The 13,406-nt window shown below is 49.0% G+C and overlaps 1 protein-coding gene across 1 annotated transcript in view; it reads right to left on the bottom strand.

Moving 5' to 3' along the window:
- Window positions 1–13,406, bottom strand: part of LOC119437513 (uncharacterized) — an 89,810-nt gene that overhangs the window by 14,736 nt on the left and 61,668 nt on the right. Inside the window, exons 3-8 of the mRNA XM_037704521.2 lie at window positions 12,622–12,779; window positions 10,512–10,673; window positions 9,318–9,498; window positions 5,088–6,142; window positions 2,637–3,140; window positions 1,031–1,193 (exon numbers count right to left, since the gene is read on the bottom strand). Coding sequence (XP_037560449.2) covers window positions 1,031–1,193; window positions 2,637–3,140; window positions 5,088–6,142; window positions 9,318–9,498; window positions 10,512–10,673; window positions 12,622–12,742 — 2,186 coding nt within the window. The 5' untranslated portion in view covers window positions 12,743–12,779. The remainder of the gene's footprint in view (window positions 1–1,030; window positions 1,194–2,636; window positions 3,141–5,087; window positions 6,143–9,317; window positions 9,499–10,511; window positions 10,674–12,621; window positions 12,780–13,406) is intronic.

Raw genomic sequence — 13,406 nt, 5'->3', positions numbered from 1 at the left:
GCAGAAATTGGCTCCGAAGGATTTCGCAGTGGGAAACGACCGAGGGCAAATCGGAGAAAAAACATTAATAAGAAAAGCTCGATGTCCACTCTGGCCACTGATTTTGATCACACTTTCATGGTGCTAGCGTAAAGTGCAAGCTCAATGCATCCGCTTCCACTTTCTAGGTTCATCACTCGACTGAGGAAGGAATTCGTGAAACTCAACGCCTCTTCACACTGCGGAAATTTCTCCTCGTCACTTTCTTTCAACTGGGTTTCTCCTGACGTTGGCAATACAATCGAGCAGCAAGTAAACACACCGATGCGTGTATGTTATCCTTGTATCAGGACGCTGCGCAGCTTTTCAATGTATTCACTTCACTATGTGCTGATAAGTGCGACCTGGACAATCACTTGCAGGCAACGTCCAACACGATATAGCATTGGCTCACATGTGCTGCTGCACCCTCCTACGTTCGTTTGATTAGCCCTCCAGCTCTCTCGAACTTCTTTTTTTTTGACAGCTATAAGGGATTTGGCAGCTGGCTAAACTAAAACGCGAATGCTATTTTTTTTTCTTTAGTTTTTGAAGACGTGTATCTCTAAAGCGATGCTAGCGCCAAGATTTCTGCTAAGCCGCCATGATTTCATTACTGCTCAGCCCAAATGCTGCCATTGCACCATGTGCTCTAAAGCGCATAAATGAATAGCTGATTAATGAATCTCTTAAATTAGCGAAACGGACATAGCGATTTATCATGCAATGAATGTAAGCCTCTACGGGTAATATACGTAAACTGCGGCCCAATTGCGCTATAAGCTTCATATGACGTTTTCCTTTTTTTCGGACTGTATTAAAACACCTGCCAAATCTGCTAGTGGTATATCAACTTGCATTCACATTTCAATCTGCACTAGTATATCAACTAGTGCTAGTTGAAAATGTGAATGTCATGCTCCTGAAATATCCAGCTTTTTCACAGCACCAGTGCTCCGTAACATTTTCATAGTAGACGCATCGCGGCGAGCAAGGGAGTATCGCGACTCACCTTTTGTGCATGGACTTGCGAGGTGGCAGCGGTGGCTCGGCGTCGTCCATGACGCACGGTGAGCTGGTGATACGCGGGATCGGGGAGAGCACGGCATGGTGGTACGAAGGCTTGCGCGTCACCACGGCGTACTCGACGCCACCTTTGACCACCTTCGCCGGACCTGCGAGTCGTCCGCGGTCACTGACCATTCCGCAAGGTTGCGGAGCTTCGCGCTGAACCTTCGCGTAATAAACCGCAACGCATGTCCACTGAAAGTCACCGGGTAAGTTACGATCACGTTTAGCGTGGCGAATGTATAATGCTCGGAGACCCCCAGTACAACAGAACGCGCGAGCGAGCGAGCGAGCATTTCGATACGTTCCAGCAGCGAATGACAGCGGAAGCAGGATAAGCGCGCTTCGCAGTTCTGAAGGAGGAGACTTCGCCACCTACTGCGACTCGTTAACTGTGAAATCCGTCGCTACTAGACTTGCCAGAGAGGGATATTCCCATGGGATCACGTTAACTTGAATATTTATCCGAAATAGAGCGGTCTGGATGAAGTAGCACGCTTATATATCAATGTGGGAAATCACGAGCCCGGAAAAAAAGAAGAAAAAAAGCATTAGGTGTGAACTCTTCACGTTTCGAAACACGCCATATACAGCCGCGGCCCACGCCAAAATGCAAAAGTGTCAATGAGTGGACATCCATACTCGACGGAACGACTTGAAAGCACCCTCATGCGTGGTTTCTGGTCGCCGGGCCGATGGCTGTCCACAGCGCACCAAGATGATCATCGCCACACTCATTGTTGGGTTCGAACTGCGGTTCTTCGAAGTTGGATACTCGCATTTCGCACAGAACATGTGACAAGACGCACGCGTAATCCGTAGCTATAGAGCAGCTCGTACGCTGGACGGGGGAAAAAAAGGAACAGCTTATCTCAGCAGAATAATAACTCACTGATAGATCCTCGGTCGCAGATGAGTCAGAGTATGGAGACACGGACCACATGGGAGCACGCGGCAGCGAAAACGGTGGGAAGGCTTCAAATGCCGAGTAGTGCGTAATTTGCCGGCGGTTAGAAGAAATTCGGTCCACGATACAGCCACTGGGACAAACGCCCGGCGTACGAACCCGAGCGAGCAGTATGAATGCGTACGCTCGCGGATGCTGCCGATTAGGCCGCGCGTCAATAGCGGACGCACGCAACGCCCTATTCAGGCCGCACAATGCTATCTTATCGGCCAAACCACCGGCCGCAACACAGCTGTTCTTTCACCTGACCCGCGAAGTCGAGTGGAAGAGAGACCCCAGCTACGTGCTTGTCCCTGTATAGCAAAAGCGTGGTACGAGTCTTGTTGGCGCTGAGCCGTGCTCCCTCAAGGGTTGCAGAAGATAGCGTCAACCTTTCCCTTTCCTCAAGAACCATTTACTACTACTACTACGAGTCTTTCCCCCACCCCCGACGGAACTATATATCCTCCGTGAAACAACAGCCGTTTATACAAAGCGCCGCTGCGGACTGAAAACTTTCTCGACTACTGTTCGGCTTTGCTCTATAGTTGAGAGAATAGACACACCCCCAATCGACCAGTCAACCCCTTTGACGCCAACTCACCTTTGCCGTTCAGAGTGACCCCCTGGTGCACGAGCGTTGGCAGGCTGGTGCTCTTGGGTGAAGCGTCGGCCGTCAGAGGGGCGCCCTGGGAAGCACCCGCAAAGCAGCTAGGCGCCTCGCGAGGTGCGCAGCACGGGCTCTTCTGGCCGCCGGAGCGGCCCAGGTCGTCCGAGCTCTTGTTCTTCTTGGACCGGCCCAGGAGCAGCGATCCGCGGACTCCGTTGGCGACCGCCGGCGCCCTGCCGTGCGCCGCGTCGTCGTCTCGACGCGAACCGTGCTGCCCGGTGGGCGTGCACGGGCGTGCTGCGCTCAAGAAGGAGCGCCGGGCACTCGGCGACCGCACGCCGCGAATAGATGCCGTCGCCGACGGCGGTTCGGCGTGCGACGCCAGAGGCTGCGATGGCTCCGGAACGACAGCCGCGGGCCGCGCGAACAGCACGCGCATCGTCCCGGTGTCCGGCACGGAAGAGCCCCGGCTGGTGGCCGAAGTCTTCGGCGGCATCCCTGTCGGGAGACGGCCGGAATGTGTGATCCCTATCCAACGTTAGCTTACCGAGGAAAAGCACGAGCATACACAAAAAATAAAGGCGATATAATAAAACCTGAACGAACAGCAATGACAAGATGGAACATTTTCCCAGATTTTTTTTTTTTTTGCCGTCTCCTTAAAGAGCTTGTGAGAAGAAATTACCTTAGAAATTATACTAGTACTTTGACTGAAACTGTGCAGAATCATCAATTCAGCAACATTCGAGCCGTACACGGTCATTCCGTCCCTACGCGACGCCCCGTACGCTCATAAAATGACGCAAGCAGTGACGTAGAGCAGAATGTGCAGGTAATAACTAAGCTGGGCCGATCGAACTGCTTAACTCACGCGCATTTTATCAGTGAGGTTGACTTGTACTCATTGAAAGCGTTTGGCCACGGTCCGATCGCTGAGCATGCATGGCTCACCAACCGGCTTATATATACGTATATCTATCATTGGGCGTTTGTTATTGAGATTGTGTTACGAAGATAGCAATTTTAAAAAAAATTAAATTATGGGGTTTTACGTGCCAAAACCAGTTCTGATTATGAGGCACGCCGTAGTGGGGGACTCCGGAAATTTGGACCACCTGGGGTTCTTTAACGTGCACCTAAATCTAAGTACACGGGTGTTTTCGCATTTCGCCCCCATCGAAATGCGGCCGCCGTGGCCGGGATTCGATCCCGCGACCTCGTGCTCAGCAGCCCAACACCATAGTCACTGAGCAACCACGGCGGGTATAGCAATTTTGGAAAAAGCTTTTCACCATTTCGATATGCGCTGATACGAAGAGCTGAAAGAACTGTCTTTTAAGTTTGGAAAATCCCTGGAATATTCTAATCTACGGGGAATCATTTTTAAGCTTTATGGAGTTTTTAAAAATAGCCTTCTGAAGCTATATAACCTAATTCTAATCCTTGACTTCGATTATTCAGAGATGCGGACATTACTTGCATGAGAAATCGAAACACATATTCAAGTAATTAACAAAAATTCTCAAATTATGCTTTGAATTAATTGCCTTACGGCAAATATTGCAATTTACGAATTGTAGCCGGTCAGTTTGCAAGACGTATCCACTTGGAATGAATTTACAGAATGACTCCAGTTCAGAGATATGCGCCACCAAACTTGCCGTAAAAATGTACTGTTGTGCCACTTACTTTTTTTCACAAAACGCTCTTTTATGCATTGAACCAGAAAAGTAACTCGAACGCCCACGTATTTCATTCCACACTATGGGAAATAATATCTCGAAACTAGTGTCATCCTGGAAATTCATTTCAAGTGGATACGTCTTCCAAGCTCACCGGCTACAATTCGTAAATGCAACATGTGCAGTAAAGTAATTAATTAAGAAGTGAATTATACATTGTTGTTAATTAGTTGAATATGTCTTTCGATTTCGTGCTAGTAATGTCCGCCTCTTCAAATATAGATAGGCTATCTGCCACAGGCGATTTTTAAAAAAAATTCATGACTTAAAAAATAACACCCTGCATATCATCACTTTCTTCCCAATTCGCTTTTAATTGTGCAAGAACGCCCCGAAATTTTGAGCATTTCCACAGACATCACTCGCAATTCAATGATAGCTCTAATTCGCAGCGGGTTTTACACAAAAATGAAAGTAATTTATTACTGCTGATCTATGTGGGATGTGCGGGCAAGCCTGTATTTCTATCACCCCCGGGATTTTTCTAATATATACATAAAAATTGCTTTTGTGATAAGTTATTCGCCAGAAATGCGCTTTGCGATACAAGCCACGCCTGTTTCCAGCCCGTAGCCGCTAACAAATCTGTTTGTTGTCCCTAATTCCTAGCTAACAAAGCTGTTTGTTGTCCGTAATTTCTAGTTATACTCTCCGGGACGGTCATGTTGCATGTATACACGGGAAGTCAGAACAGCCTTCTTACCGGGCAAGGACAGCGGTAGCGCCTTAGGCGGTAGCGTCGTCTTGGGCTTGGGGCCCGACAATGACGACGTCGTCGTCGAGTGACTAGAAACGGGCCGAGTAGGCTGCACCCGGGTCACCACGGCTTCCCTGGGTGCCGTGCGAACCGGCTCGGCGGTCCTCAGGTCGCAGGTTGTCGGCTCCGAAATGTGCGCCTCCCCTGAACACCTATTATTTGTCAATCCCTGATCTCGGCTAGGGTTCAGGCCGTCCGAGTCACGGCTCGTTCCACCAAATGAGTAGTGCTCCTTCCGGGATTTGTCGTGCGAAGATTGTCCATTCGTGAAAGCAGCTTCCTTCGCGTATTGGGCCGAGCCCGAAATACTGCGGGCAGGGTAGTTGGCGTTCGCCGGCACGCCACAAGCAGCATCCTTGAGCGAAGACGCCGAATGGATTCCCTTGGAGCACTTGAACGTTGCGGATATGCAGTAGGCCGGGTGCTTGCTCGTAGACGACGCGGTCGGTTCACTGGGCGCAGACACTGGAACATCGCGACCGAGCCGAAGAGATTCGTTCGTGTCGGCTGGTGGCAACGCGAAGGAGGAACTGGACTTGATGGAATCGGTTACCGGTGGAAGTGACGATCGACGACAGCTTGGCCAGTCGGATCTGACCGAAGCGGGAGGCCCCGGTGGCAAAACGTCGTTTGCGTAAACTGTCGGAGCGACGGACAACTTGGCGTGAGAGGAGGCGTTTCTGCCGTCGACGTCGAAGCTGGAAGGCAGCGTGCGGGCAGCGGGCACAGAGAGCCTCTTGAAAGCGCACGATTCGTCCTCTTCGAAGGCGCGCACAGGCAGGGAGAAGCTTCGGTACCGTCCCGCGGAGCGAGGGTCCAGCTGTCCTGCTCGTGTCGACGAAGAGGACGCGTACAGGGCGGCCATGAGCTGCCTGCAGGAGCGGCGCATGTGCTGCTCCGAGAACGGTAGGCCCTCGTCGAAGTGCACCCGCGGAGGCCCCGATACGTACGAGGTTCTGGAGCCTCCGTCGTTGCCACCACTAGGGGTCGTGCTCTCGCGCCTGCGGTGAAAGAAAATACACTGAATGTTGAAGTGTGCCTTACTGACGTCGTGGCTGTTTTTCGGTTCCGAATATATAAGTACATTGCATATATGAATTATAGGCGCCTTGGATGTTCCCGAGGCAAGAGTATCCACAAATGAACTTTGCCCATGCGGCAGATAATCCCTAGAATTGAACTGCGTTCAGTAGAAATACAGTGCAGCATGCCTCAATGAAACTGCTAAGCATTTACAATTTTTTAAGGTGGAACGATAAGTTACCAAGAACGTTAAATAACAATGAAAGCTCGTTAAGTGGAGTCCTCCTCATTTTCAGATGCTTATCTTAAGGTGAGTGTGAAATAAGCGTAACCGATTCCGACCGTTGCTCGGCAGGAACGAGCATGACTAAGTACTCGTATCTCGCCTGTACTGTCACAGTCAGCTCAAAGTTTCGCTTGCTCAGCCGTCTACGCAGGATGTGCCATAAAAGCGGGCAGCAACTGCTCGTTTCCCACGCCGGCGTCGCGGCGACTTGCCCGTCGAACGCGTCTTTCTTCCCGTTCGTTCGCTCTCTGCTTCCTACCAGGGCGACACTAGTAGTGATGCGGGAGCTTGTCACCGGAACCCGGAAGACGAAGCTGTCGCTTCACCTGTCAGTCCGCGGCAAGAAGAGACAGCGCACGTCCGGCCAGCTCCTAACAAAGGCCTGGGAAACACCAGAGTCCCCGCAGCTATGGGCCATAAATTTCGCCCCCTAGAAACGACGACGCCGTGTGATGCGTACGCGCCGGCCGTCTATCGCCATGTATGCGCAACCTCCCACGTCTCTTGGCTCACTTGTGAGCCAATGGAGACTTCATGCGTGGCAGCCGCTGCATTCTTTCTCCTCCGACATATCTATCAACTCTTTCAAACGACCAGCGACTTCGGTTTTAAGCTCCCAGAACCAGTGAAGTTCTGCGACTTATATTCCAACATCTAATCGCAGGGCCACTTGTCGAGAGCCTTAGTCGATGAATAATTGGAATGCGAAAGGTTATTGTAATACACATACAGTCCCAGTCAATTTGTACGATAGAAAATTGGCCGGAGTGGCCCAGTCGCGTAAAATGGTTAGTAGAAGGAACACGTCATTCGAATGAAATAGTGTGCAAGGTATCAAAAACACCAACCTTCAAGCAAGTGGTCGCCCGTATACGTGACCTATCTAATGCTCTCAAACACTACATAAAATGAGCTATAACAGTTAAAGCATTACACCGAAGCTGTGCAAGAACTCTGCCTCTGTGCCCGCATTTTTTCCCTCTTGAAACCGCAATGTTGCAGTCTCGCAAAAGTCCAAACAATTATATCGTCAAAATTCTACTTTCACGCAGACCACCCACTGTCGCCAAAGGTGTCTTGCTTTAAATGTACACCCGTGAGCAAAAGTATACGGAGCAGGGGTTGCGCGATAAAGCTGATTTTTTCCTCTGCCTGTGAACGCAACTTGAAATTACGGACTGCAGTCAAAACTTGGCATTGCGAACTTTTCAGTGTACCCATTAATTACAGTTTATGCTTGGTAATTACGAAGAAATTCTGTTTTTTTTTCGGCAACCCTGTGGTCCGCATACTTTTGCTCACGGGTGTACATGTTGATATCTTGTTACTTTCAACACGTGTCCATTAGCTCGCGCGCCTAGATCGAGATCCAAAAGGGAAAGCCTCCTAGTATTCAATGCATAGTTGCTCCTCCGACAATCGCGCGAGAAACGGCAATACGTTTTTGTCAGCAGCAGCCCATGTGAATGAACATATGCCCATTTAAACAGTAATCGTCAGATTCAAAAGCTTGCATTATCGCTTAGAGTATCTGAAGGCGCAATTATTCGCGAAGATTCTGCTGGAGGCCCACTAGAACACAAATACCAAAAAAATTGCACATTGATGCACCGTTCTCATTTGCTCCTATATTATTTCTTGTTTATTTATTTACTAGTCATATTTTCAAGGCTCCTAGGCACTACAGAAATGAGTGGTAGAACGGAACAAGAGAAAATGCAGAAAGATAACACGTAAGATTGAACAGTTGGCGAGGTATATAGCGGCCTTGAAACTTGATGCATCCGGAATGGCAACGAGAGATGCAGGAAGATGGTTCCAGTCGATACACGTGCAGGAAAAAAAAGAATAAAAATGCAAGTTTGTAGGACAAGGCGACAGAGCAACTTTGTGTATGGGATTCAACTGGGACGAAATATAGGAATGAGGCGCCTATAGTTGTTTGAGTACCGAGCTCTAGTAGTCAGTCTTCTGGAAAAGGCAATAACGACTGCACTTGCGACGTGATCATAAATCTGTAAAGAAAGTGTTTAATTCATGAATGCAACGATGGCGTGACCGGAATAATAAGAAAGAACAAAGCGGGCTGCTCGTGTTTTGAATGGTTTCGAAGGCAAGGGTTAGCAGTGATGTTGCAGCGGGATCCCAATAAGCAGATGTGTATTCTAATTTTGAGCGAACAAGTGCTTTTATGAAGTGCCTACATTTTAGAGAGGAAGGTACGGGGGAAAAAATTCTGCGCAAGTACCCCAGCACGCGATTAGCCTGGTGGCTATGTAGTCAACATGCCTGTGCCATGTCAGGTCATTAGTGATCTGAAGTTCGAGATAGATGTAAGGACTGACTGGACTAATAAGTTTTTTTATGGCATCGACCTACAGTAAGCAAAGAAAGAAAAACACGTAGCTGGAATCGTCGTCACGCCATACCTTGGCGCGCATTACCAACAAGTTCTAGTTTCCTCTCAGCGAAACTGTAATTCAATTCATAGATTGCTATGCGCGCGGCGTACATGATATTATCGAAGATTCTTTTGATCAGTCGTTCAGCATGTGCCATCCCTAGCCCCCAAATTTCCCTGCCATTCTGGCAAAAGGTATGAGAAACGAAGGGTATGTCCGCTTGTTCTAATCACGAATTTTACAACTGCGACGCTTGCGTGCGGCAGCCACCCACTGCCACAGCGTCACGATAACAGCACGTGGCTGGAAACAGGAAATGCGCCTGCCCTCATTGAGGTTCGAAGCGCACCGAGCCACCACGGGAGGATGAATACCGGAACAACGACGCTAGGGAACTTTCCGGCCGTCACGTATACAGTCACGTGGGACGCGGTGACAGGCTGTGGACCTGGAGCGCTCACGCACCTTTCTACGGGCCCGTCGTTGCACGAGGAGGGTTCGGTGTCGGCCGACGAGGTGGACCCGACCCGTTGCGAGAACCGGTCGACCGAGCCGTCGATGCCGGAGTCACCGTCGCTGTCCTGGTTCACCGGAGCGCTGGTCCTGCCAGGAGGAGGAGGCACCCGGCGCTGCGAGGCGCGGATCTCTGCGAACAGCGTGTGGTGCTCGAGTTGGTTGAAGGGAAAGTGAAAGGCAAACCTGGGCTTGTTGGTACTGGTTCACAAGTAACCAGAGAACGGACGGAGAAGAAAAAAACAAGAACGACAGCAACACTGTGCTCCTGTCGTTCTGGCCTCTCCTATCTCCGTAGCCGTTTATTTGCGCTGTTATAATTGCGAATGAGTTTGGCTCGGGAAAATATTTTGAAAAATTCATTTTCCTTAATTCTGTGGAACAAAGCGTACACCATTCGTGTCCGTGATCGGCTCCGTGAGAATAGTTTCACGTTGTAGTGACGGCGAGGAGTCATACATTGGTGAAACTGCGATTTAAGATCTGAACAATTTATTGGGCGCACTTTTGCCCACAAAGTGAAGCAACAGTCAAAGCACACCGATAAGTTGTCGGTTGTCGAAATCTGTATTCACGGTTTAAGTCTGTCGGCAATATTTTTTTTTCTTTTTTTTTTGAGGTGTATACCGCCGTACATTCCAGATTAATCACTGCTGCTCGAGCACGTTCGAGAATGTACAAAACTTATTACTAACTGTGGCGTTTAACTTCCCGAAACTGCACAGTGACTAACGAGGTGCGCCGTAGTGGCACGCTACGGATTAATTTCCGCCACCTGGGGTTCTTTAACGGACGTGCCCCCAAAGCCCAGTACGCGAGTGTTTTTTTTTTTATGTATGTATTGGTACCGCACAGGAACACGGCCGCCAACCGGCGGCCTGGTGGCCAGCAACGCAACGGTATAGCAACCGAACCACCGCAGAGGGTAATGCATGTGCAACACTATTCACGTCGCTATTCACTCACTCAACACTATTCACTCGCTATAAGCATCGGTTACAACGTTCAAGAAATGTAGGATACAGCAGGCGCGTCTATAGGGCCGAGCGATAACTCGATAGCAGTGATAATCCGGTGAAAAACGGCCACTGGTCAAAATATACAAAGTAAAAGAATCTAATACGCGTTACCCACGCGGTCACTCACCCGCGCCGGCGTACTCGTCGTCAGCGGAGGTGGCCGACGAACGGTTGGCGCCCGCGGCCGAAGAAGAGGAAGCCTGGTTGCTGGCGTCCGAGCACTCGCTCTGCGTGTCGTCCCCGGAGCAGCCGGAGGCCTCTGTCGCACCACCCTGCTTGCCGGCTACCACTGCGAGTGGTGGATAGCGAGAGAAGCGAATGCGTGGCTGTGTGCGTGCGATACGTGATGCTTGGGTCGCGGGTATGCTACAGGTTCGACGAAATGCGAACCTCTCGATTGAGCGGGGCGAAGCGTGATTATCCCGAGAATAAGCCGCGCGAAGGCGACCGCTGCCTCTGTTAATCGAAATGTAAAGAGATGTAATAGAATATCGCGCGCCTCGAGGGAGACAGGTGAATTCTCAATAGACGGTGGCAGCAAGAATACCAGCGGCAAGGAGAAAAAAAAAAGAAAAAAAAAAACATCCAGAGCAAAATTGTGCACCACCCGAGAATGCGGCGAGAGGATTCGCAGTACAAGCGTACGTGACATTAGCGCATTCTGATGCTCCGCGAAATTCGAGCCATTAGGTGCAAGCACCTGCAGACTTCTGATGAGCACGTATTCCAGATCCCCTACCCGCCTGTCTTTTTGTGATTTTTTTCCTTTGTTTAACGCAGTTTCAGTTAGCAGGCACTGACATCGATCGCCCTACGAGCTGCTATTATGAGTTTTCTCCGATAAACTTGGCAATTTGCTTCGTCTGTAATATGGAGCTGGCCGCGTTGTTGTTTATGTGCCGAGTGCGTGCGCACACAGAAGGCGACGAACGCGTGGCGAAGACAGATCAGCTACAGAAACGCGAAAAGTTGTGCCAAGCCTGACGTTATATATACCGCGGTGTTCACTTCGGCAAAAATACCAACTTATGCTTGTGCGCGCCGTCACACATTATTTATAGCTGCGGGATGCCCACAATCATGCCAGGACACGTCGCATAGGATGAAGTCGAAGAAACAGCCTTATATAAAACGCTTATCATTTGGCATATAAAAAATTAGTTATTCCTCCGTTAATTCATTCGCATTAAACTGCCATATGCACCACAAAGGCTGTCTAGCGAGGCTCGACATTATTTGATTTTACTACCTTCTCGAGAAGTAAATGCAACCATACCTACGCCCTTTGTCACGGCGTACGTCTCAGTCTGTTTCTTGTGCGTTTTGCAGAGAACAATGGAAAGGCGACATTTGCTACAGTAAAACCAGCCGAACGATAATTCTGTACACAAACGACAGCCCCACAGAGCTCGTGTCTGGTTTGTCTTTGTAGGCCCTGTCGGTCTCGCACCTACTATTCTTTCTTTCTTCTTCAAATTTCGAATTTGGATGGCGATTTGTCTTTAAGCAAACGAACTATCATCTCAACACTTGGTGGTTGGGAAGTTCTAGCATATTCATCTCTGCAGAAACTTAAGCAAGACTGTTAAGGTAGCCGCAGCCATAGAGTTTCCTACAATAATTACTTCAGGGAATTGTGGCGCTAATGTCTAGGGAGCGACACGTACGGTTAGTCGTGGATTTGGTTAAACATCGTCCTTCTGGCTTCGAACGACTATGTGACTTTGCAAGTCAATAATTTTCGACAAGATATTGCGTTATAAATGCAACAATTTTGAATGATTATGCATGTGAACAGAGTGCTACTGCTTCTTCGTTTACAAAATTAGGATTGCTCCTAAATTTACGCCAGTAAAATCAGATAAAGCGTAGTAAGCCAAGTCACGAGAACATCTGAAACCACAAGCACGAAACTGAGACAGATGCGTGTAATAACCGTAATTCCTACCACGATCGCAACTCCAGAGTTCTCCAGTTGTTGAAGTGCGAAAGTCTGTGCTTGCTGCAGCGGCACAGATTCACATCATTTGTAATCACTTCCCGCCTTAATTCGTTTACCCTTCAATGATTTTTACCATGGTTGTGCCGAAAGAAAAACTACTGTGCTCACGTCTACGTTACGGATATGGATCAATCTACCAAGTTATCCTCTCTTTACTCGCGATATCAGGACTGCATCGCAGTCTGTGAACGAAAGGATCGATGCAATAACGAAATGCCCAAATGGCACCACTCACGTGGGCTCCATGGCTCGTCCTGTTCGCAGGCGCTGTCGGGAGATGGCGCTCGCACAAGTTCCGCCATGAATGCTTTCAGCGAGCTGTCCACCGACGGTCGGTCGCCGCAAAGTGACGTCATCTCGCGGGCACCTCCTGCGGCTTGCAGCTTCTGGGGCCTGCGCAGAAGACGTGGTGTTGTCTTACAGATGCAGAACGCTCTACTCGCCGTCTAGATCAGATTAGATTGGACAGACAGATAGATAGATAGATAGATAGATAGATAGATAGATAGATAGATAGATAGATAGATAGATAGATAGATAGATAGATAGATAGATAGATAGATAGATAGAAAGAAAGTTCCTGACAGCATAGTCGGAAGCATAGAGCGCTCAGATCAAAAGGCCATAATATAGTTTTTAGAATGTACCGTCGCTTTCACAAAATCGGCACTAGTGCGCACGCTTCGCTAGAGTGTAGAGAGAGCATCGTCGCCAGCCCTTTGTGGTTGTTGGCAGCAAATTAAGCGTATTGAATAATGTTAACGCGCACCTATATATACTTCCCCACACCTTTGTATTATGATTGGTGCGCGGAATAAGTTTATTTGAAAGATTGATTAAAGTAAACTTTATGTGAGCGTGGATGCTACTGACATGCTTTCAGCATCGCTCGGAGCAAGCATGCACACATCACCGTGCACGGCCGCCAATGTGCCGTATACACCGCGCACTGCAACTACTGCGTTTCTTTCGTTCGTTGCGAAGCGAACGTGCGCGAAAAGAAAAAAAATACAATAAAAG

The sequence above is a fragment of the Dermacentor silvarum genome, chromosome 1 (assembly GCF_013339745.2).
Source record: "Dermacentor silvarum isolate Dsil-2018 chromosome 1, BIME_Dsil_1.4, whole genome shotgun sequence".
Taxonomy (NCBI): Eukaryota; Metazoa; Arthropoda; class Arachnida; order Ixodida; family Ixodidae; genus Dermacentor; species Dermacentor silvarum.
The sequence above is the reverse complement of the archived record's forward strand: the minus strand, read 5'-3'. Positions and strand labels throughout refer to the sequence as shown.